Source organism: Odocoileus virginianus, chromosome 23 (assembly GCF_023699985.2).
Source record: "Odocoileus virginianus isolate 20LAN1187 ecotype Illinois chromosome 23, Ovbor_1.2, whole genome shotgun sequence".
Classification (NCBI taxonomy): domain Eukaryota; kingdom Metazoa; phylum Chordata; class Mammalia; order Artiodactyla; family Cervidae; genus Odocoileus; species Odocoileus virginianus.
In genome coordinates, this window is record NC_069696.1 from 7,303,206 (window position 1) to 7,328,727 (window position 25,522).

At 50.3% G+C, this 25,522-nt stretch overlaps 1 protein-coding gene across 1 annotated transcript in view; it reads right to left on the bottom strand.

The window, feature by feature from the left end:
• Window positions 1–7,547: 7,547 nt before the first annotated feature.
• The window catches only part of NPTXR (neuronal pentraxin receptor), a 42,092-nt gene continuing 24,117 nt past the window's right edge, over window positions 7,548–25,522 (bottom strand). The window contains exons 4-7 of the mRNA XM_020896421.2: window positions 16,136–16,361; window positions 14,953–15,200; window positions 12,139–12,318; window positions 7,548–11,862 (exon numbers count right to left, since the gene is read on the bottom strand). Coding sequence (XP_020752080.2) covers window positions 11,638–11,862; window positions 12,139–12,318; window positions 14,953–15,200; window positions 16,136–16,361 — 879 coding nt within the window. The 3' untranslated portion in view covers window positions 7,548–11,637. The remainder of the gene's footprint in view (window positions 11,863–12,138; window positions 12,319–14,952; window positions 15,201–16,135; window positions 16,362–25,522) is intronic.

The window sequence follows — 25,522 nt, forward strand, 5'->3', positions numbered from 1 at the left end:
TGATGGAGGTGTGGTCAAGGTCCTGGTTCTCTCCAGGAAGGGAGTAACTAACTCAAAGGAGGTGGTGTTTGTGTTGACTGAGTCTAAGGTGACTAGTAGGCTAATGAAGGTGGGAGAGCAGAGTTCACCGGGAACTTCTGGTGGCTCCAGGAGGCCTGGGTAGAGGATGGGGGGTAGTGAAGACTGTGGATGTGAAGATGCAGAGGGAAGTAGAGTTTTTTGTTTGTTTGTTTTTGGCTGCTCTGCACAGCTTGTGAGATCTTTGTTCCTCGACCGGGGATTGAACTCAGACCACAGTAGCAAAAGTGCTGAGTCCTAACTACTGCACTGCCAGGGAACTCTGGGAAGTAGGGTTTTGAATGCCGGTTCAGGGAGGTGAGGTGAGAGTGGGGGAAGTAGCTGCTGGAGGGTTGTAGGTAAGGCATAAACATGGGCAGATTTGGGTTTTGGACGATTCCTTGGATGGAGAAGATGGCAGACTGGATTTGGAATAGGTAGATGAAGATAGGTGCAGCAGGTTTAGTTTTGAGACTTGCAAGTTTGAGGTTCCCTAGGCCTTTGGTGACTCCCAGCTTGCCTCCCTGGTGTGTTCTGGGGTCCACAGAACATCTGACTCAGCCTCCAGATTCTCCCAATCCTCTTTGCCAAGTTCCTCCAGGAGATGGAAGGTGGCTTTGAGGGGGATGAAGCTCTTGCTTCCGCCTCTCATCCAAACTTCTCCCCAAAGGGGTCCACATTTTCTGTCTTCTCTTTCTCACCTCCCATTCATTCTTCAGCCCACTGCAATCTGGCTTCCACTCCCACTCTGCCACCAAAATTCTTTCTTCCATGGTTACCAGTGACCTCCTGAAGAGCAGAATACAATAGACCCTTGTAGTCTTTATCTTACGGGACCCATCCCCTCTGCAGGAGTAAAACTCTCAACTAAACTCATCTTCAGAGAAGGCTGCAGAGCCACCCAACTGATAATGATTCCATTGTCAATGTCCCTGTAGATTCTGATGGCTCCTGTGTTTCTCTCTCCAGATTAGGCTTGGAGTTATAGGCCTAAATATCCACCTCCCCCTTGGCTGTCTCCACCAGAATGTCCCACAAACCCCTCTATACTCAGTGTAAACTGAATCCATCACCTTCCTCCAAACTCCTCTCCTGCATCCCCACCTTGGTCAATGGCATCACCCCATCCCCAGTTGCCTTCATCAGAAATCAGGGCATCTGGGACTTCCCTGGTGGTCCAGTTGTCAAGAATTGTACGCCTACCAGTGCAGGGGACACAGGTTCAATCTCTGATGGGGGAACTAAGATCCTACATGCCTTGTGAGGCAACCAAGCCTGCCGGCCACAATTACTGAACTCACATGCTCTGGAGCGCCTGAGCTGCAACTGAGACCTGACATGGCCAAAAATAAATAAATATTAAAAAAAATAGAATAAAAAATAAATCAGGGAATCTTGTCCTTCTCCCTTCCCACGACCGTCACCCACCTGAAATCAATCACGAGCCTTCTGATTCCAACTCCTATGTCTTGCTTACAGCCCCTTCTAGGTGGCACTCCTCATAGACACAGCACCACCATCCCACCTGTATTTTTGCAACAACCTCTTAATAGGAATACCTGACGGCAGTCTTGCCCTTCTCTGATCCACCCTCCATAACACAGTCAGCATGATACTTCTAATGCCCAAATTTCACCACTGCATTTCTCTCTTTTTTTAAAAAAATTTATATTTATTAATTTTGGCTTCACCAGGTCTTAGTTGCAGCATGTAGACTCTAGTTCCCCGACGAGGGCTCAAACCCAGGTCCTCTGCACTGGGAGCTCAGAGTCTTAGCCACTGGACCACCAGGGAAGTCCCTTCCTTCCTCTCTTTAACAACTGTTTCCCTCCCTCCACAGTTGCCCATTGCCTACCAAATGACATCCAGATGCATGGCCTGGCATTTGAGGCTGGCCCTCACCATGGTGTGGGCACCTCCATCACCTTATGCTCAACCACCCTAGCTCTCATGGCTCTCCACACACTCCATGCCGTTCCTCACCTCCCTGCATCCTCTCTGCCCACATTCTGCCTCTACCCATTCCTCCTTTTGACTCTATTAGCCCATACACTTTTGGTCTTCTCTTGCACACATTGGGATCCTGTCACTTGCAACCAGAAGAGTCCTCTGTACTCCCATCTCGTCCAGGGCACGTGCCTATCACTGCTCTTCTCCACTGTTTTCTACTTGACTTTAATTCTCCGTCCTTCCCCGTGAGTTTCCCGAGAGCAAGGGCTTTGTCTTGTTCATCTCCGCATTGCTGTGTTTCACACAGGACCTAGCAGAGAGTAGGTGCTTAGTAAATGTTTCATAAATAGATGAGGTAGATAGGATCCTACCCTACTTCTTCAGACTCAGCTCACATCGATCCCCAAGATCCAGCCTATGTTCTAGCTGTACCCTTTCATGCACTGCCCCTGTTGTTTAGGATGGTTGATCGTGGACACCCTGGAATCAGTTAGCAATTGCATTGGCTGCAAGTCATAGTTAATGGAAAAATCATGATTTAAGATGACATATATTGTTATTTTTACAGTTCTGGAGTCAGGAGTCTGAAATGGGTCTCAATAGGCTAAAATCCAGGAGTCCCCAGGGTTGTTTTCCTTCCTGAGTCTCTGCAGAAGGCTATTTCTTTCCCTTTTCCAGTTTCTAGAGACTTCCTGCCTGCTGACAGAGACTCCTCAGCCTCTTTCATTTCTGAGGACCCCTATGATTACCTTGCACTCAACCAGATAATCCTCATTAATCTCTATCTCAAGGTCATCTGATTAGCAACATTAATTCTATCCACAGACTTATTTCTCTCTTCCACATGAGAACATAGTCACAGGTCCTAGGGGATCAGGATGTGGACATCTTTGGGGGAGGGGCATTATTTTACTTCCTATAGTCAGTATGGGTAAAATTTTCACACGTAATTGAAAAGAAAGTCTATTCTGTAGTTGCGCTGTTAGGTCAAGTCTGTTTACCATTTTGTTCATATGTTTTATCAGTTCAGTCTCTCAGTTGTGTCTGACTCTTTGCGACCCCATGGACTGTAGCATGCCAGGCCTCCCTGTCCATCAACAACTCTCAGAGCTTGTTCAAACTCCTGTCCATCGAGTCAATGATGCCATCCAACCATCTCATCCTGTCGTCTCCTTCTCCTCCTTTCCCAGCATCAGGGTCTTTTCAAATGAGTCAGTTCTTCGAATCAGGGGGCAAAAGTATTGGAGTTTCAGCCTCAGCATCAGCTTCAGCATCAGGACTGATTTTCTTTAGGATTGACTGGTTGGATCTCCTTGCTGTCCAAGGGACTCTCGGGAATCTTCTCCAATACCACAGTTCAAAAACGTCAATTTTTAAGCACTCAGCTTTCTTTATAGTCCAACTCTCACATCCTTACATGACTATTGGAAAAAACCATAGCTTTAACTAGACAGACCTTTGTTGGCAAAGTAATGTCTCTGCTTTTTAATATGCTGTCTAGGTTGGTAATAGCTTTTCTTCCAAGGAGCAAGCATCTTTTAATTTCATGACTGCGGTCACCATCTGCAGTGATTTTGGAGCCCAAGAAAATAAAGTCTGTCACTGTTTTCATTGTTTCCCCATCTATTTGCCATGAAGTTATGGGACCAGATGCCATGATCTTAGTTTTTTGAATGTTGAGCTTTAAGCCAACTTTTTCACTCTCCTCTTTCACTTTCATCAAGAGGCTTTTTAGTTCCTCTTCACTTTCTGCCATAAGGGTGGTGTCATCTGCATATCTGAGGTTATTTATATTTTTCCCAGCAATCTTGATTCCAGCTTGGACTTCATACTTACACTGAAATTTTTTTCTTCTGCTGGCCTTATAAATCATTTAGATATGTATGTTAAAATATCTCACTACAATTATGGATTTGTCAACTTTTCCTTTTATTTCTATCAGTTTTTACTTTATATAAATAACTATAAAGCTGTGTTGACACACACATGCAGTCTCTTCCTAAGAGACTGACTCTTTATCATCATGAAATGGACCTTCTATCTCTAGCTGTGCTTCTTGGCATTAAGTCTACTTTGAAGTAAGTATAGCCATGTCAGCGTTCTTTGTTCATTTATTTGTTTTTGGCTGAGCTCTGTGGCATGTGGGACTGAAGTTCCCTGACAAGGGCTGTAACCCAGACAGTCTGCATTGAAGCCCGGAGTCTTAAACACTGGACCTCCAGGAAAGTCCCTACACTACATTTCTTTGAATTAGTGTTTGCGTGGTACATATTTTTCTATCCTTTTAATTTCAACCTTTCATAGACTTACTTTAAAGTCCAATTTGACAATATTAATATTTTCATTGGAATATTTATCTTTTCACATTTAATATAATTAACCACTGACGTTAAATTTAGGTTTAAATCAATAACTTGACCATTTTCTACTTATCCCTCCCTTTCTGTGTTCCTTTTTCTTTCTTTCCTTTTCTGGTCTTCTTTGGATTTTTATTATTCTGTTTTTTTTTTCCTATAGTTAACTTGTTAGTTGCATATTTTTTTTACAATCTTTTTACTGATTACCCTAGGAGAATTCAATATTGATACTATGCTTGTTAAAGTCAAACATAAAATTAATACTATTTTCAGGACTGTGCAAGGATATTAGGATATTTTAGTTGCACTTACCCACTTTTTAATTCTGTTGCTACCATGTATTTTAAAGCTCACAGGACATAATTTTTTCCCAATCAATATTAGCTTAGATTTATCCACATGTTCCCCCTCTCGTTTGTTCTTCATTGGAATTTCCGTATTTCCTTTTCCTTTCCATTTTCCCCTTCTCCCTAAAGCGTTCTGTCCTTTAAGAGAAACTCTGTTGACAACAAAAAGCCTTGGTGATAAATATTCTGTTTTTTTGTGCATGTGTCTGAAAACATCTTTTTATCATCTTTCTTGTGGGATCTTAGTTCCTTGGCCAGTGATTGAACCCAAGCCCCAGCAGTGACAGCGCAGAGTCCTAACCACTGGACTGCCGGGGAATTCCCAATGTCATCTTCATTTTTGAAGGGTCTTCAATGAATGTGAAATTCTAGGGTGGCAATTACTTCCTTTCAGCATTTTATTGCCTTCCTTTGTTCATCCTTTCTCTTGAGAAGTTAGCTGTTGCTCTGGTCACTGCTCCTTGGAACATCATGTATGTTTTTTCTCTGGGACCTTTTAAGAATTTGTCTTTGATTTACAGCTGTTTCACTATCAAAGTCCCAGTTCCGGTTTTCTTTGTGTTTCTCACCCTCTAAGTTCCCTGAGATTCTATTTATTTATTTTGGCTGTGCCGGCTTTCTCTAGTTACGGTGAGTGGGAGGCCGTCTCTAGTTGCTGCGCAGGTTTGTCGTTGCAGCGGCTTCTCTTGTTGCAGAGGACGGGCTCTAGGGTGCGTGGCCTTGAGTAACTGGCGCAAAGGCTTAGCTGCCCCATGGCGTGTGGAATGTTCCTGCACTAGGGATGGAAACTGCGTACCTTGGAAACATTGTCTATTCAAATTTGATTTCTGCCCTATTTGCTCCCTCCCTTTCTGGAGCTCCTCATATTAGAGATTTTCATTATGTTCCCTATGAATCTTATGCTTTCCCCCCCTGTACTTTCTGTTCTTCCCCCTCAGTCTTCATTAAGGACTATTTCTTTTGAGATCTCTGATGGAGTGCACAATTCCTTCTTCAGCTGTGTTTGATCTGCTGTTAGACCTGTGTATTAAGCTCATAAGATCAGTTAATGTATCTTTCAGTTCTGGAGTTTTCATTTGATTATTTTTTAGTTTACAATTCTCTTTTGAAATTCTATTTGTTATCTGAATTCTTAGATATATTAACCATGATTATTTTCAAAGCCTGGGTCTCATAACTCCACTATATGAATCTCCTATAGAGATTTTTAAAAATTAGACTTTTAATTTTGAGACAATTATAGATTCACATTAAATTGTAAGAAATAATAGAGAGAGCTTATGTTCCCTTTCTAGTTACCATTAGTGGTAACATCTTGCAAAGCTATAATACAGTTTTATTACCAAGATACATTGATACAATATTATTTCAATTTCTTCAGCTTTCCTTGTACTCATGTGGATGTGTGTGGATGTGTGCATACGTGTCTGTCTTGAATATAGCCTATTTATTTACTTCCATGCAATTTTATCACATGTGTAGGGCTATTAGCCCTTAAAAATTTTTTTTTCACTCTTGATTTCCAGTCATTCAGTTTTGTCCCTAGGTATGTCTGATCATTTCTTATGGACTGCCAAACCTCGTGTGGCAAAAATACATGAGTTTGGATGATGCTATCTTCCTCCAGAGAGAATTTACTAGCTGGAAAGGAAGAAACGCCCCTTGGAGACCTCTGACCATGAATGTAAAATGAGAGTCAGCACACATCAGAACCCTGTGCTTTTCCACATCAGCATTCAGATGTGCAGGTGCTGGCAGGAAGCAGGTAGACAGCGGGATTTAACCGTGGTTGGATGGTGCCAGCTGAGTGGGACAGAGGGAAAGAGGGTGTGGTAAGTAAATTGGTGGAAGAGAGGATAAACAAAGCAAATCTGCCTGCAGCTTCATTTTGCTCAGCACTAAGTAATGAAAAGCAATGTTTTAAAACAAATCTGGATTCGTTCTGGAGTAGAATGCAGAAAGCACAGGAGTTTTTCAGGTTACTCAGTGGACTTCAAACATGGTTTTCCTGTTTGAAGTGCTGCTTCCAGCTATACCCGTTGCTTCATGGGGGTGAACTCCTCTTATTGGAAGTTTGGGAAACTTTGGAAAAGCCTGAGAAGGCTGTTCTGCTGGTGTGACTTCCTGTAACTCCAGACTGGCCCCCTGGCATTTCCCAGGGGCCATCTGAGGACAAGGTCTAACTAGGAGCAGTGACAATAGTGATGGGGCAGGAGGGTGGAGGCTGCGCCCCTGCACTGGTCTGCACAGAGAGGGCTGGGGCCCAGGTCAGGACCTCTTGGGGTGGGCTGAGCCCTGGAGGGGTGGCTGGGGGTAGCAGACCTTGACGCTGAGAGTCAGTCTAGTCTCTGATGCGAGTCACAGGAGTCCAGGTAGACCGTGAGGAGGGGACAGGTTGAAATACAACAGGGCTCCTCCCACTCCACCACCCCATCTCCCCAGGAGCCCCAAGGGATGCTCTGGGGACCCAGGAAAGTAATTCAGGCAGATTGGGTCTCAGGGAACAAGTCAGGAACCTGGGATCCCATAACTGGGGCACGAGGTGGGGATGAGGTGTTAGGAATGAGGCCAAAGCCCAGTTATCAGAACTGGGACACTTTCCATGTGGGACCCGTGTTCTTTACATTCTTCCTGCAGAAATCCTGGAAACAGGGGTGTGTCTCCCCTGGGACCTGGCAGAGCCTGTCAGGTTAGGGGGGCACAGGTGGGGCTGGGTGAGGCTTTGGCATAGTGAGGTGGCACCCCCTCTGTCTTTGCCTACTGCCCTGCTCCAAGTAGTAGCCACTTCATTCCTGCCCAGCACCCCCAGGGTAGCCCCACCTTTGCAAGAAGAGCCTCAGAGTAAACATCACGTTTATTTTGGACATTCAAATTTACAAAAACAAAAAGTAACAAAAACCATAACATAGCATACACACACGCGCGCGCGCACACACACATACACACACATGTTGCATCTCATGTCACTTTATGTACAAAATCAGGCGGGGTGGGGGAGGCAGGTTGCCAGTAGGATGCACTAATTTCACAGTGTCTGACAGCTTGACATGCTCATTCATTGCTCAGCCTGGGCCCACATGAGCCCCTCCCCAACCCAGCAGGGTCAGGGGCCACGGGGTGGGGTTTGGAGTGGCAGGCAGTTGGGACAAAGATGGTGAAGAGAATGATTCCATCTTTTGGGGAGGGGGGAGCAGTGTCCCTTCCCCAGTTTGCTCAGAGCAAGGATGCTGGGAAACATAGTAAAGAGGGGATCCATTTCAGGGGGGCTAGGACCACTGCATCATGGAGTGAGCACTGAATACAGAATCAGAAAGCTGGGCTCAGGTCTCCCAGTGTCCCAGCTGGGCGGCCACAAAGACTGCTCATCCTCCCTGGGCCCTGGCATCTTCATCTGTAAAAAGAGGGCTTCAGAGCCCTTCCTGTCCACACCTGTGGTCCCAGGTCTTGCACAGATGTGGCAAGGTGATCGGCCTCTTGGGATGTTGGTTAAGGGGTGCCATGTGCCACAAGGTGGGAAAATCTGGCAGATAAGAGCTCTGAAGCACCTGGTGCAGGGCTGGGCCCAAAGCAGGGGTTTGGGAAGGGGCAGCTCTCTCCCCTTTGCAGCCTGGGACTCTTGGGAGACACCCAGCTTCCTCTCCCTTTTCAGCTCTCCTGGAAACTCCAGCCAATGAGAGAAGGGCTAGGCTGTGAGCACCCCGCACAGGGACAAGCTCCCTGAAGGGGCTGAGAACCCTCCCTTGGCCTCACCCAAGGGGACCCTGGCCCAGGGGCCAGTCCACCCCTCACCTTTGTGTTCCTCTGGGTCAGGGTGAACAGGCTCAGGAGCAGTGGATGGCCAAATCCCACTCCACAGGCAATGGCAGCACCTGTCCCCTCAGGCTGAAGGGTGGGCCTTGGATGTCACCAACTTTGAACTCTGGGTTCCATCACTTGTGGGCTGATTGACAATGGGCAGGTTACTTAACTTCTCTGGGTCTCCATTTCTCTACTTGTACAATGGGGCTGAGAACAGTCCTACTTAGAACTGTTGTGAGGGTGAATGAGTTGATCCCTGTGAGGTGCCCAGCATGGCAAGTTTACAAGGGTGTAACAGACATGGTTCCAGCCTCATTTTCAGCTGGGAGTAGCTCGAGGACATAGCTGAGCACCTCTGCTCCTCCCCATCTTTTTGGCATGCCCGGGAGTAGCTGAAGATCAAAGCTGGAGTCCAAACAACAGGCATTCAGCAAAGAAGGATAATCAGTAGACGGAGGAGTGGGGACTTGGGACATTCATCATTCTGGAATGGGAATAGGGACCCAGGCCACTCACCAATGGCCCAGACTCAGAGCCTACACGACAACATCTCTGGTTTTGTTCCTGTTCCCTCTGGAGGGCTGACCAGGGTGATTCAACACAGGTCAGAAGTTTCACGATCACCATGACAAAGCATAAAGGACTTGGGATGATGTTTCTGGGTGGGCTCGAGTGACCAAACAAGTTCTATCACCTCCTTCCTAAGATTCTTTCTTTCCCTCCAAGGCCTCCACAAAAGCTGCTCCCTCAAAGACAATAACAGAAACCCAATAAAGCCCAGTGTTCCTGAAATCTAAGTACCAAATTTCACCATCACCCCAGCAACAGCGTATGTCATTATGAGATGCTTGACCCAGCACTGGGGCCGATGTCATTGGCTGTTACCAGGGCAACTAGATCTCGGCAGGTTCTGGCTAAAGCGCGCCATCCCTCCTTCTAGGGGGAGTTGGGCTGGAAGTGCTGAATGGTCTATTTGCACTCTTGAAATGGAAACGAGGATCCGGGGGCTGGAAGCAACAAGTCTAGGAAAAGCCTCCATGGCCCTGCGCCCCACAGTCTGTAGCTCAGGCATCATGCCTCAGGCTAAGTGGATGTGGGGAGCAGAGACAGGGAACCAAAGGAACAAAAAGCCACCAGTGCCCATCTGACTTAAGTAACCAACAGCTGTCCAGACACCCGGTAGGTGAGTGGGGAGGGACCCCAGTGTTCTCAGCTCTCCATTCCTGCCAGAGTGCCTGGAGATCACACCTCTCCCACCCTACCTTCCAGGGATCAGGGGTGGGAATGCCAAGATGTCTGTATGTTTCATACAGGAAAGTGGCCCAGGGTTGGAAAGCATTGTTGGAATGTTGGAAAGCATTCTGACCCCTCAAATGTCAATCCTCTTAGGTTTAGGCTGGACTCAAAAGACTCTCACGGGCAAGAAGTATGGTGTGGGGGAAAGAGCACTGGGTTCTAGTCCTGGCTCGGCTCCATTGAGCTGTGTGACCCTGTGCAAGTCACTTGCCCTCTCTGAGCTCCTCCTCATATGAGCAATAAGAGGTCAGACTGGGCGGCTTTTCTCAGATTTTGATATTCTTCCATTGTCTTGGGGGAGCCAGTGGGGACTCAAGGGTAGGGCCCAGGTAAGCCACCAGCCCTTTGAAACACTCAGATGGGCAAGGGTGCCAGGCTGGGGGTGATCCAGAAGAGCTGACCTTAACAATCTGTGTATGAGGTTGGTCTGCTTTGACCCTTGCCCCTTGCCCTTGACTCTCTGGAGCCAGCTGCTGACCCTGACCTGTGCCTAGCCAGATCCCATCTGCTGCCCAGCCCCAGGGCCTGCCCCTGCTATGCTCCTTGACCCCTAGGTAAGTTCTCAGGCTTGTCCCACCCTATCCACCTGGAATCATAGACCATCCCACTTTTGATCTGGAGAGCTCTCAGAAATGACCAAAGCTCGCAAATGAGGACAGCCAGCCAGGAGAGGACAGGGACTGACAGCAGACTACACAGTAGGCTGGCAGCAGAGAAGACCAGGAACCAGGGGCGCCTTCTCATCCAGAGCCCTGCACACCGCTCCATGCTTCTCCCTGCCCTCTCCGCTTCTTTCTTCCCCAAAGGCTGCAGGGACATGCAGAGCGGGTCGGTACTGTGGCTCTGCCAGAGCCTGGGTCTCCTGGGGCACATGCCTCTGTCCCACGCTGTCCCCTCTGTCCCACGCTGTCCCCTCTGTCCCACGCTGTCCCCTCTGTCCCACGCTGTCCCCAGCCCAGGCTGAAGTGGTCCAGGCCTTGTTCTGGTCACAGAAGGGGCAAGATGACCATACCAGTGGACGCAGCCATGGGTGGGCCTCCTGCGATCTTGGTCCCCAACCCTTCAGGCTGGAGCTGGGAAGGGAATGTCCTGGAAATTGAGGTGGGGCTGGGCCAGGCATGGAACCAACATTCAAAGCAACCATTCAGCACACAAAGAAACAAGGAAAGAGGAGGAAGAAAGGGTGCAGGTGGGGGCGGGGATTGGGGGGGAGAAGCTACATCAAGATTTCCCCTGCCCGTGACTGGCAGCTGGTAGAAAGATGGAAGCGGGTGAGTCTGAGTCTCCTGTGTGGTTCTGTCATTTCCTCTCAGCTGGGGGACAGCTCCACAGCCTGTGATGGCCTTGAAGAGGAAGGGGGCACACCTGCCTCATGGAAGAAAGGGGACAGATAACCACCTCTGCCACTGAGACAGTGAGCCCTTTGCCCATACACAGCCCCATGGATGGTGCTATGAGATCAGTGGAATCAACTGTGGTTGATGGGTGAGGGGACACAGGATGAGACGGCTCCACTCTAACGCCAGTGGTGGCGGAAGAGCCATGGGCACTGCGATGCACTCCCTGCCAGGCCCTGGACTCACCCCAGGCTTGACCTCTTGACTCAAGCTGCTTGTCCCCATTCAAGTGGGATCAGAGGACAGACATCAAGGGCAGGGCGTTCTGGAGGTGTGGGTACAGGTGGGGGAAATGGGAGGCATGGCAAAACAGGAGGAGTGGGGTGAAAAAGGAGACCACTGCGTGTGTGAGTAGGCTAAGGAGGGAATGCTCTCCTGCCCCGGAAGTTCCCCGAATTGGCAGGCAAGGGAGGGGCTCCCCCACGAGGTGGCCCCTCATGCCTTGGCCCTGCCCTTGCAGACATCAAAGGCGGCCTTCGTTGCACCCCCAAAGGCCTCCACTAGCTTGTCCTCCCATGGGAGAATGTTGCCCAGCAGTGGCCCCGTACAGTTGGCAATGCCCAGGACTTGGGCTGGTGTCAGGGCGTGGTCCCAGAGGTTAAACTGGGCAATGTCACCCACGAAGGCCTGGGTGGCATCAAACCGGCCGCCTAGGGTATCCTGGACCAAAAGAGCAGAAAGAAACAAGAAAGACATGGAGTGAGGGAGCAGAAAAGATAAGTAGGTGCTCAGAAAGTCAAAACTCTGTCCCTGCTGAAGCCCCGCCCCCTCCAGGTTCTAGCCCCGCCCCAAGGTTCACTCAGTCTGCCTATCTGCAGAATGGCTGGGTCAGACTGAGCGCTCACTTCTGTGCTCTCAGGGACACTCCGCCTACCCCTCCTCCTGAGGCGCCCTTGGTGGGTGGGATATCTAGCTGCATCCCACCCTGATCCTTACCTGCTCCTGGCCCAGGATAAGGATCCCATGAGGCTTGATGGGGTGCCAGGCAGCCAGGTTCTCACCAGAGCCCCGCAGGTCCCCATCCTGGTAGGCAGACCACAGGCCATCCCTGGTGGTCCAGGCGATGCAGATGTGGTGCCAGCCATTGTCCTTCAGGCTCAGGGGTAGCTGGGCCACCTGGAAACAGGTCCCCCAGCCCTGGGTCAGAGGTGCCACAAGCCCCAAGGCTGGAGCAGTGGGATGAGGGATGGGGAGACCAGTGTCCCTCCTTCCAGGGGCTGACCCAAGATCTGACCCTCCCTATCCTCCCAGCCCAGTGTCTTTCCACAATGTAGCAATATCATCAGGCACTTCACTCAGATCACAAGGGATTACTCAGTATTGGTTTTCGGTTGTTTCTAGGTAGTTTATTCACTCTGACAGGCCTGTAAGGTCATGCAGGGTGGGAGTTGTATCTCACAAGCCTCCCTTCCCTGAATAGCTCACATAGTGCCCGGCACACAGCTGGGATCAAGAAGTGCTGGAATGATGGAACAAGCCTTGGACTCAGAGGCCAAGCGCTGCCAATCAACACCCTGTGGGACCCTGGGGAGGTTGCTCTTTCCCCCCTGGGCCTCAGTCTCATCCATAAAGTCAGGGGCTTGGGCAAAGGATGGCAAATATGCAGCCACCTCTGCCTCCTACTCCACCCAAGGCAGACATGGCTAATCAATCATGAGCCTAGACTCAACCTCGGAATCTTTCTCATCACAGTGCTCTTGGAAGGCACTGCTGATTGATTGGAGTTGGCCTGTGAGATGAAAGGTACTTGCTGCTTGTGGATTTGGGGCTCTCAAAGGGCTCTTTCATCTCCTAGTTCTCTGAGATCACAATTTATTACAATATTCTCTGAGGCCTACTTGATGCCAGGCCTTGTTCTGGACACCGGGGGATATGGATCCAGTCCTAAAATGAGCTGAGTCTGCACAGGAGGGGAGGACTTCAGGGACAATATCACAAGACAGAGTAACGTAGGGGCCATGTGGGAGACGCAGAGGCCGTGAAGGCCCAGAGGCAGAGAGGAGTGTGGGAACAGAAGATGTGAAATCCAAACACATCTGGAAGTATAATGAACTCTGGAAATTCCACTGTAAGGCCCCCCAACCAAGGTGGGGGGCGGGTGGTCGGTTTGCACAGCAGGGGCAAAGGATTAGAGACTGGAATAAAAGGAGAACTGTGAGTAGCTTGTGAGGCTGGTACTCAAAAGGCACCAGAATTTCAGGAAATTGGGTTGCCTTGTGCCCTGTCCAGGGTGCTGAATTCCTTCTATTATACTAGAACCGACTGCTACCATGGGCAGAGCCAAGGATGGCAGCCAGGGGGGTTATGATGGGGAACTGGGTAGCACGATCTAGATGTCACCCAGCTACCCTCTGATGGACTTAGAGGGTAAGTGTGTACTGGGCCACAAGGGAAATTCACTGTCCTGTGAGCTTATCTCTTTCCTCCTCCTCCAGGACACCCATGAAAGGCACCCCCTGCTGAGCAGGGTTCTGCTGGGTGTCAGCCACTCCCAGCAGCTCTATGTGGCTGTGGGCTGGTCACAAGTGGGTGCAGTATATGTTCTCTGCATTTCCCAGGGCATCTCAAAAGACAAGCATGCCATCAAGACCCAAAGCAATATGTCAGGCTGGGGAAGATATCTGCGGGGAATGGCATGATAAGATGCTCACCTTGCTTCCCCCTTAACCACCATGCCCCTGCTACATCACTCCCCCTGTCTCCCCAGCTTGTCCTGCCCTGTCCACTCCTGGGAGAGTGGTGATGGGGTGGGAGTCCTGGGCATGGGGAAGATCAGTGACCCAAGAGCAGAACAGTGGAACCCAAGACCCCCAAATCACATCATCACCCTTTCACCAGCTTTGTGGTCAGGATGCATTATTTGCCTTCACTGAATCTCAGCTTTTCCATCTGAAAAATGGTGATAATAGGGTGTCTACTTCCTGGGGCTGTTGGGTCAAGGATGATAATATGGGTAAAATACTAGCACGGGACTTGGAATAATAAAAATGGGGCACATTTATCAAAGTTTGTTAAATGCCAGGTTCTGCTCAAAGCCCTTTACATGTATTTAAGCCATTTAATTCTTACCATAACTATGTACAGTTGAGGTTATTATTATTCTTGCTTTACAGATGAGCAAACTGAGGCACAGGGAGGGTAAGTGACTAGTCGAAGGTCACACAGTGGGTTAGTGGCAGAACGAGGATTCAAATCCAGCATTCAGGCCAGAGCTTGACCATGGCACAAGCCTACTCGCCACGTGAGGGGAGGGGCATGGGGCTGACTGCAGGGGGGAGGGGGACAAGGAGTCCACGAGCACTTCTGCCCTTCCTTCCACCTCCCTCCCCAGAGAGGTCCTAGGACCTCATTTGCTTCTCTCTTCATTTAGGAGAATGAGCAGGGCCCTGGGGGCCCTATAGGTACCCTGCTGTAGGAAGCACTTCCAGTCCTGCGCCCACAGTCAGGTTGCTGGGGAAGTCTCTTAATCTCTGTGATCCTCACATGCTCCTCTGTAAACGGCACACCACTGACAGCCTCTCTTGGATAGGAGCTCTTATCCTATCAGCCCCAGGTCTGGCTTATCTTGAATTCCCAGAACCCAGCCTGGCATGGGTTCGTCCATCTTGGAGGCATTTCACGCGTGCTGATTCTGCTGAGCAGGAGGATGGAAACGGCCTGCCCGTCTGGGACTAGCGCAGTGCAAATGCTCCCGGAAGGGTCCCCCCTGCCTCATCCCGATCCCTCCGGCTCAGCCCCGCCCGCGCTCACCTTGTCATTGATCAGCAGCTCCATGGGGTCGTGGCCCGCCTCCAGCAGCACAACCTCGTTGGCCTGCCCGGGAACCGAATAGGAGAAGGGGGTGCCCTGGCCAATGCCGCCAGACCTGGAGCGCAGCCACATGCAGACGGTGAAGGCGTAGAGCTCGGGCAGTGCCTTCCGCACGCGGGCGTACATGTAGTTGTTGCGGACGGGAATGCTGATCTTGAAGGCATCTGGGGGACTGTAGGCTGAGGACCCTGAGCGGGGTGAGCAAGGTGAATACGGTGGGGGTCAGCGGACACGGATGGGGGTGGTGGGCAGGTCATACTCCAGGATGAGGGCGACTAGCCCCCTGGTAACCTCACCTTGTCTATAAGCCTCAAGGGCGGTTCTCACCAAGTTTAAAAGATGAAAGCTCCCTGAGAGTTCATGAGTTCTAAACTCCTATTTTTCAGATGAGGAAAATGAGGCCTGGGGAGAGGAAGTGAACTTTCAAGGTCACGGAGCAAGCCGGTGACAGCTGTGGACTGAGGAGCCAGGTGTCCTCATGCTCACACCTATACAATGTCCAACATGTCATGATTTTTTGACCCTTGTGGTGCCAGGCCCAGGTGTTAAACAAATGACAAAATTCTGATGGCAAAGGTACTCTTGAGGGTGGTTAAGAGCATGGACTTTAGAGTCAGACCTGATTTAAGGTCTAGATTCACCACTTACTGGCTGTGTGACCTTGGGCAAGTCACTTGAGCTCTCTGAGCCTTATTTCCCTTATTTATTTATTTATAAATATTTTATACTCTTATTTATAAATATAATAATTTTAATAATTATAATAAAACAAATATGAATATATATATTTATAAATTTTATTTATTTATTTATAGCATTATTTATTATTAGGGAATAATACACAGAACCACCCCTGTATGGTCTGTGAAGAGTAAACCAGCTGACATATCAATTAGTTAGCCCACTCCCAGAATATAGTGGGTGAAAATGTGCCAGAAAATGCTAACTGGTAATGGTAACGAAACACCCCAATCATTCTTTTTGTTTCACAGCCTCTTCCCCACCACCCTATTTAGCTTTAACCTCTGGGAAACTTTTTCTGAGTGAATCTGCCACCTTGAGGACCATCCAAGGACCAAGGATGCCCTCACCCACCATGCCTTCTGTGGGGCCTAGGACCCACCATGCTCCAGTTCGGCTACACGGTCCTGCAGGGCATCCAGCTCCTTCTCCACCTCCTGTCGCTGCTGCTGGCTGCTGTGACCGAGGGCCACACGTTCCTTCTCCAGCGCCAGCACCTTGGCCAGCAACTGCCCCTCCAGCTCGTCCATCTTGGAGTGCAGGGTGGTGGGCATCACAGGCGCAGGGGCTGGGGCGGCCGAGAGGTTCACCCGGGCTGGGAGCTCTTGCTGCTCATGGACAGAGAAAGGGACCTTCGAAGTCAGTCAGGAGGAGGATGGAAGGAGACAAAGTCCCAGAGATGCCCACTGCCCCTGCTTGAGTGACCCCCGTTGAGCCTCAGCTTCCCCATATGTATAATGGGATGGCAATGCCTGCTTCAGGCAGTGAATGTGCACTGGGGGTCCAACAGCAGGCTGGCTCCTGTCCTCAGGACATCTCAGCCTCTGGGGGCCAGCAGTGGAGAGCTGCAAAAGTCCCCCAGAGGGCCCGATGTGCAGTTGGGGTTGAAAGCCACTGCTGAGCCCTTCATCACGGGAAGGCTTCACCCTGATGGGTCCGTGAAGAGGTGGGCTGTCCTGATCATCACTTATTTACATGCCAAACTTTTCCCAGATGGTGCAAGACTCTGTGTGGGTGCCGGGCAGACCCAGGGGCACAAACCAGGGGCACTGGGATAGGGCTCCAGTGCTGCTGTGATGGGTGGTTAAGATAGCAGACTCCAGAGGCAGGCAGCCCAGGACTCAAATCCAGCTTGAGAACCAATCTGCTGTGAGGCTTGAGGCAAATGCACCCATCTCTCTGAACCCTTGCTTCCTCTCTGGCAATAGCACAACTGTAACTATTTAAAGGGTTGTGGGGATGATTAGGTGGTAAATGCCTGTGAACAGCGCCTGTCTACTCTGCTGTCTAGAGCAGGGTGTTCGAAGGTGGTCTCAGACACCCCCTCCCACCCAGGATGAGGATAAAGTGTCTTAGAGTCCTCCTTTGGTCTGTCTTAAGACCCCCACGGGAAGGAGAATTGGGACAGAAGGCAGGGGGTCTTTCCTTTCCCCTCCCCTGCTGGAGGAAACCCCTTCTAGGGTAGAGGAAGGCAGCTGAGGCCACAAGTCCTGATTCTGGGAGGGGACAGTCTCTGGTAGACACGTCATGGGAAGATGAGTAGGAAATGAATAATTCATTGAGCTTCTAGGAGCCAAATTAGACCAGTTCTGCCTGCTCTCCCCTTCTCCATGCTCCCTACTGACAGCCTGATGCTTCCTCACTGTCCCGGGGCTCTGCTGGTTCCCATTTCACCTGCCCTGGGCCCCGAACACAGGCTGAGCCCCAGATCTGAGCTCATTGAATTCTCACGATTCCTTCACCGAGCAAATATTCACTGAGCACCTACTGTGGGCCAAACAGAAAACCAAGAGCACAACCACGCATTCCTGAGCACCCTGTGCCTACAGGGATGGCCCACAGCTTAGGGGCAAGCACACGGGACCCCTCTCAGCTTCACTGGCCCAGCCCTGACCTCGTCAGTCATTTGCTGTGTGACACTGGGCAAGTCCCTTAACCTCTCTGAGCTCTTTTTTTTTTTTCTCGCTGTGATGAGAGGATAAATGTGTCCCCTGCTTCAAAGTGCTGGGGGTGGAGAGGGCAGTGCAGGCAACGGGTCACTGCCACACTCAGCAGCAGAGAGAAGGGAGCTGCCACTGCAGACAGTGACGGGACCAGGCTCTGGGTTCCGCCGCTGCACCCTGAGAGCGGGGGCAGGTGGGTTCATCTCTCTGGGGTCATTTCTCCTCCTCTATAAAGTGGGGGCTTGGAACGTTGGACTTGCAGGCCTGTGGTCAGGATCAAAAGATGGTGCATAGCGGGAGCTCCAGCTTGAGCCGGTGTGGCCACCTGTATCCCCCACGGTGTCCCACGTGCGAGGGCACAGCCATCCACCTATGCAGACATCTGCTTGGTCCACCAGGTGGGGAGCCCAGGGGCATGGATGGATGAACTGCTCAGTACACATGGCCCTACCTTATTACACGAATCTTCACTGTCCACTATCTGGAGGGCTCCTTGGAATTCCCCAGGTGCCCACGAATCCTGACTCTGGTGCTGACTAAACACAAAGCTTCAGTTTCCCCTTCTGTAAAATAGGGACAACCGGCCCCACTCTGCCCATCCGCAAGACAGATGTGGGAATGAAACAGTGGAAGTAACAAGTCCTTGTGGACCGTAAAAGCAGAAGGCATGGGACTTCCCTGGCAGTCCAGTGGTCTAAGACCCCATGCTTCCACTTCAGGGGGCCTGGGCTTGATCCCTGGTCAGGGAATGAAGAGCCTGTACACTGTGCGGTGTGGCCAAAGAGAAAGCAATGCAAACTGTGAGGCCTGAATACATCAAGTGACGGCGAGCTTGCTACCTCCAGAATCTTTCCTTGACCACAGACAGCTCATGGAGCGACAGGGCCAGCCACCCACTGCATCTGAGGCAGTGGGACTTCCAGGAAACCTTAGGCTGAGGCAATTACCTCACGAAGTGCCATCTACATCAGCACTGGAAGGGCCGGGGCCAGGTCTCCTAGAATGGGCCCCCTTCTAGCCTCACTGACCCTCTATCCACTGGGCCTACCTGGGCATTTCTGAAGGAGAGTGCGCCAGGCCCCCCCCTTGGCACTTTCCAGGTATTTATTCATGAATCCTCATAGCCACTCATTTTGGTTGGCACTCTTAGTGCCCCCATTTCACAGATGGGGAAACCGAGGCAGAAGTCCTTTTGAGGGGCTGAGCAAAGCTGACTCCTCTGGAGCCGAAGCCTTCTCTCTCCTGCAAAGTGTCCTCCTCCCTCAGAGGGAGAAAGACCCGCCAGGAAGGAACAAGGACGTCAAGTGCTATTTACACAGACGCCGTTGCGAGGAGGCACGGCACAGGCGGAGGGAGGTGGGCACACAAGCTGTCCTTTTGTCAGAGCCGCCAGCTCTGCCACCAGCAGGAAGGCCAGGGAGGAGGTGGGCTCACCAGATCCCGGGTGCCCCCTCCCCACCCCGATGTCTGCATCAGAAGAACATGACTCCCCCCACTTACCCATCTGTTGCAGGCACAGGCTGTGATGCGTGGGCTCTGGGCCTGACGCCAAGTGGGCCCCCAGCCCAAGATGGTGGGGAGACGACGCCATCACCCCACGCGGGTCCTGATGGGGGCTTGAAACCCACACTTGTCGTGCTTGGAGTCCGGGGTGGGGTTTGGTGGAAGTATGTGGGGCCTGGAGCCAGAGCCCCGGGTTCCGGTCCAACTCAGCTAACGTGCTGGGCTCATTAGCACTCGGTAACAAGATGCTAACAGAGGCAGCTGTCCTCACTGCCGCGCACAGCCTGCCAAGTCCTGCACTCCGGAAGTACTGTGCAAACATTCCGCAAGCCCTCTCAACTATCTGGGGAATTAAGGAGCTCTGCTTTTCAGATGAGAGAGCAGAGGCTCAGAGAGGTGAAGTCATCTGCCTGAGGTCACACACTGCCCAGTCGCAGAGCCAGGACCCCAGTTTAGCCCCTTCTGACTCCAGAACCTCTTCTTCTTTGGTCTTGCCCTGACAGTCTGGGTCTCAGTTTGTCGATCTGCCAAATGGGTACAGTGCCAGCTGTCCTGCCTGCCTCAAGGGCCGGCAGAAGAGGTTTCAGGGGCCGTGAGAAGGCTGGGACGATCTGGCAGGTGGTGTCAGACCCTGGGGTGGGGCAGCTTCGCAGAGGGGGTCGGACAGAGGGACCTGCCTAAGTGGGGGAGCTCTGGGGCTGGGAGGGTGGGGGGAGACCTTGCCACCTTGTCCCCATGTGGGGTCTGCTCCTTCCCTATGAGGGCAGAGGGAAGGCGCTGGTTTTCACAGTCAAGGCTCCACCCTCTGCACAGTTCCCCTCCGCGCATACAGCACAGGGCCCAGCTCCAGGGGCAGTAGGGCAGAGAGCAGGCTTGGTGGCTGTGGTGTGGGTCAGGCCACCTGCCTCCCACATGGGCTTATCCCCTAAGTCCTGTGTGAGTCTGCCCCAGCTCACACCTAGGCTCCATCAGCCCAGTGACCTTGTTATGGAAAGCCTCCCTGCCTCAGTTTCCTCATCAGCAAAAAGGGTACAAAAATAACAGCTCATAGCCTGCAGTGAGAAATGTTAACAGATATAATGCCCTTCAAGTTGGCAAATGACGGGCTATGTGTCAGCTGTCATGATTATTACTAACACTCCTTAAACATCTTTGAAGGAGCCCATCCTCCTCCATCTCCAACCATAAATGTTTTTGTTTAATCATTATATTGAGAAAACAAGCAAGTTACAGAAGAACAGTTGGATATCATTTATACAAAAGTGCAAAGATTCAAAGCTAGATCGTGTATTTTATAAAAAGCATACAGAAATGCATGGAGTGATAAATACAAGTTCAGGACAGCGGTGACCCTCTCTTGGGGCTGGGACAGGGGAGGCCCTCAGGGACATCAGGCGGTTGCAACTGTTCTGGGTCTTGAGCATCAGTGGGGACTTGGATGGTAGTCTTTACACTTTTGCCTATGTCTTGTTTTAAAAAGTTGTTTTGGCTGTGCTGTGTATGGTGTGGTTGTATCTTAATTCCCCAACCAGGGATTGAAGCCACACCCCCTGCCTTGGAAGGCAGATTCTCAACCACTGGACTGGCCAGAGAAGTCCCCAGTAATTTTCTTTTAAAAAATGGGGGGAAAGCTCCAAAAGCAGAGTCTTGAGGGTAGAATCTAGCTCTGGATCTTAACCCCAGCCCAGACCACCATCCCGAGGCTCCTACTCTGGCCTTTCTCCACACAGCAGCCAGAGAGGCAGGCAGCTCAATACAGATCCAACCACGCTGCTTACACCCTTCAGTAGCCCTCCTCTCCCACCATCAGTACCCTGCCCCTCTACTCTCAGCCCTTACTACACACCGCGAGAGGCTACCCTTCATTCCAACTAAAAGGCCCAGCTGTCCCCAACTCCCTCTCACTGCTGGGCCTCCACACATGCTGTTCCTTCTGCCAAGAACACTCTTCCCACCCCCATTCCACCTCCTCTGGCCAGTACCTCCTCACCCTCACCAGATGGCAGCTTCCCTGACGCCTCAGCCAAGATGCTCCAAAGGGAGAGGGAACAAGGGTATCTCTGGAGGGACTGCAAGTCCTCACTCCATCCCTTCATTCATTCATTTGTCACCATGTGCTGGGGCAACATGATGCATAGGTACCAGCATGACTCTCAGGTCAGACAAGGCTTCAGTCATTCCCAGGCTCCCCACTTACTAGATGTGTGGCCCTGGGCAAGCTATTCAACTCCTCTGACCCTCAGTTTCCTCAACTGTAAAATGGGAATAATAATATCTACATCTTAGGATATATGTAATGACAAAAATGAAAAAATACATAAAGCCTGGCATATAAAAATGGCTGATAGGGAGTCATAACCATTATTATTACTTACTATTATTGAGAGGCAGGAGAGCATGAAAGTGAAAAAAGTGTTAGCTGTTCAGTCATGTCCGACTCTATGCGATCACATGGACTAAGGCTGGCGGGCTCCTCTGTCCATGGGATGCTCCAGGCAAGAATACTGGAGTGGGTTGCCACTTCCTTCTCCAAGGGATCTTCCCAACCCAGGGATCGAACCCAAATCTCCCACATTGCAGGCAGATTCTTTACCATCTGAGCCACCAAGGAGAGCATAGTGAGTAGTAACTGGGTGGGATGTGGGCCAGGGAGCCAGACTGCTTAGGACTGAAATCCCAGCTGAGTGACCTGGCCAAGGTTCTTAACCTCTCTGAGCCTCGGTTTCATCACCTGTGAAATGGGGAGAGTAATAGTCCCATGGTTCTTGTGCGACTAAATTGTAAGGCTCTCAGAACAGGCTGGCAGAGAGGGTAGGGTGAGTCGAGGGAAGCTCTTTCAGAGGGGCTGTCCTGCTCCCCCTTCCTCCCCAGGAGCCAGCCTGGCAGGCTTCTCTGTCTCCACCTCACCCCAGCAGGGGAGGGGCAGGAGAGCAGGTGACAGAGGCCAGACTGATCTTTGTCTTGGTCCCCACTGCCACTTTGCAGTTGGAATGGAAAACAGACAAATGGACCTCTGTACACTGAGGGTGCCGAGAGACGGCAGTCGGCAGGCAGGAGGGGAGGTCGGGAGAAGGGGGATCAGCTCCATGAGGGTCTGTCCATATACTCTCCCGGGCTCCGAGGCCTCAGAGCAAGAGACTAGACATGCCATCCCCAGGCCCCCTTTCCTCTCCCTTCACATACTCCCCATCAAGCTGCCACAAAATCCCTTCCTGGCCCTGCCTGCCCACATACCTTCTGGGCCCTGGCCCAAAATCTGCAGCAGAGACTGAGGACCCCACCCTCAGCCCATTTTCATAGAAAATCCTGGCTGTCATCTTGGCTCAGCATTCCACATGCTGTGTGGCCTTGGGCAAGTCACTCAGGCTCTCTGAGCCTCAGCTTCCCCTGGAGTCAAATGCGAGGTGGGCGGGGGCACCTAAGAGCTTCCACTTCAGGTTGGCTGCCTCTATCCCTGTCTCAAGTTCTGCAGGGTTTAAGTGTCTGACTGTCCTGGGGAAGCCCAATGGCCTTATCACTCTGGGGATGGGGTGCACCAGCCCCTGACCTCAGTCCACCTCCCACAGGCAAGGACTTTACAAAATGGCCAATAAACATAAGAAAAGGTGCTCAACATTATGAGTCATCAGAGAAACACAAATTGAAACCACGATGAGTCCACTACACACCCACCAGAATGGGGAGTGTCTTTAAAATGACCACAGCAAGGTTGACAAGTTTCACACCAGGTGGGTGTGCGAACGCTTGCTGCCACTTTGGAAAAGCGTTTGGCAGAGCCTCCTAGCACTAAATATATGCCTCTCCTGGAACCCAAGCATACCACTCATGGGGATACATCCAGGAGAAATGAGGACTTTTAGCCAACCAGGGATATCACAAGGACATTCACGGCAGCTTGATTTGTAATAATCCCAAGCCAGAAACAACCCAAACGTCCGTCCATTGGAGAATGGGTAAATAAGGTGTTTCCCCACACTGAAACACTACACAGCGGTGAAAAGTAAACCTCTAACACACATACACCATGATTGAAGGTCAATGTGCAATGAGGACTCCAGACATGAAGGGGTGCAGCTCGTCTGAGTTGACCTGAGGGAAGTTCAAACACAGAGAAAACTGACCTGCAGCGATGAAAACTGGAATAGTGGTACCTCTGGGGAAGCAGGGATTTTGGGGTCACAAAAGAGCCTTCTGTGGTGCTGGAAAAGTCCTGATTCTTATTTTGATGGTGCTTTCATGAGTGTGCCCATATATTTTCATGCAGCTGCACACTTAAGATCTGTCTTTTTCACAGACATAGAGAACTGACTTGTGGACACTGTGGGGGAAGGAGAGGGTGGGACGAACTGAGAGAGGAGCATGGAAATACATACGTCACCATATGTAAAATGGGCAGTCCGTGCGGATTTAGTGTATGACTCAGGAGCTCAAGCTGATGCTCTGTGACAACCTAGAGGGGTGGGGTGGGGTGGAAGGTGGGAGGGAAGTTCAAGAGGGAGGGGACATACGTACACCTATGGCTGATTCATGTTGATGTACAGCAGAGACCAACACAATATGGTAAAGCAATTATCCTCCAATTTAAAATAAATCCCTTAAAAAAGATTTGTGTCTTTTTAAAGTATGATATGTGAGCTCTTAAATATCTTGAATGTAAGATACACCTTTAAAAAAAGGGTCACACGTAAGCCCCTCCCTGTCTTCTGTCCAAGTGGCTCCTGCCAGGCTTGGAACAGGCAGGAGGGGTCTTCTTTCCCAGGGGGAGTCCTGCCAGGGCGGAGAGGCCTCCAGGGCACAGATGACAATTCCTAATCAGGAAACATCTGCCCAAGAATCAGAATCTGAAGCCCAAAGGGCCCGAACCACACCCAGCCCCTCCTTCTACCCATTTTACAGATGAGAAGACTGAGGCCCAGAGAAAGCAATTAAAGTCACAAGCAAGAAGAACTCAACTTTATGCCATACAGTCTTCCCATTTCAGAGATATTTAGAGCTGCAAGGTGGTTAGGGAGCCTCTACCCACTGTATCATTTTATGGAGGGGAAACAGAAGCTGGGGGTAAGGAGGGCAGGTGGTGATTTAGCTGGCTCTGGTTTCTCCAGAGTCTATGAGCCTCCATTTCTTTATCTGTAAGATGGGGATGTGTACAGGCTGCTTCATAGGGCTGAAGACTGAATTAGCTAATATGCACTAAGTGCCTAATACATCTTACTTGTTATTATTTATTGCTTTCAGCCTCCTGACTACCTTGCCAGCCAGCAGGACAAACCTTTGAGGACTGGTCCTCATCACTCTTGCTGTAGATGCTCTGATTCAGAAATGGTCCAGGCTACTACACAAGAGGCACTTTCCTCACCTGTCTTCCTCACTCTCTTAAAGGAAGGTGAGGCCTGATCCTTCAGATGAACCTAGAGTTAATGATGAAGAACAAGGACTCTGGAGCCACACACTGAGAGAGGCAAATCCAGGCTCCCATGCTGTGCCCCCTTGTGCCAGTTTCTTAACCTCTCTGAACCTTGGTTTCTTCATTTGTTAAAGGGGGATAGAATCGCACCTCCCTCATAGAAATTTTATCAGGATTAAATGAGATAATGCACAGTACCTGACACGTGGTAAGCTCTCCGTAAATGTGAGCTATAATCGTTATAATAGTCCAGGAACCTCTGTTCCTTTTCATCACTTCCACCCCAAGATGAGGAGAGGCCACTAGTTTGCCACGTGGGATTAAGAATGTGGTTTTTGTCAAAGAATTGCTACTTAAATCAATTTAGAAATTCTGTTTTACACATAAATTAGTGCAAAAACAGAACACTGCAACATGCATACATGGCTGGCTGCCACATAAATGGTCTTTTTGGAAAGTGGTTTTTGGCCACAGCCATAAAAGTCAATATCATCTGACCCAGTAATACCACTCCTGGGAATTCAGCCTAAAGAAATAACTCAATTGACTTAAAAAGAAAAAAACAAAAAACAACTATCTGCATGAAATCGATCCTGCAATGAGCATCCAGAAGAAAAAATAATTAGAAACAACCTACATCTCCAGCAACAGGAGACAGCCAAAGGACTGATGGATGGGGAAGGCTGAGATGGATCCAGGATCTTATAACCATCATTAAGATGGTAATTACTAGCAACACCAGCAACTCGGGAACAATGTCCACATTCTGATAAAGGACCAAAAGGGGAAGGGCTTCATAAACAAATAAAATGGTGGAACTAAATGTAATTCCCCTCCCCAATCTTTTGACATTTTTTCAATTAACAACAACAAAGATAAAAACATAAGACAAGCGATTTTTCCTAAGCCCTCAAATGTG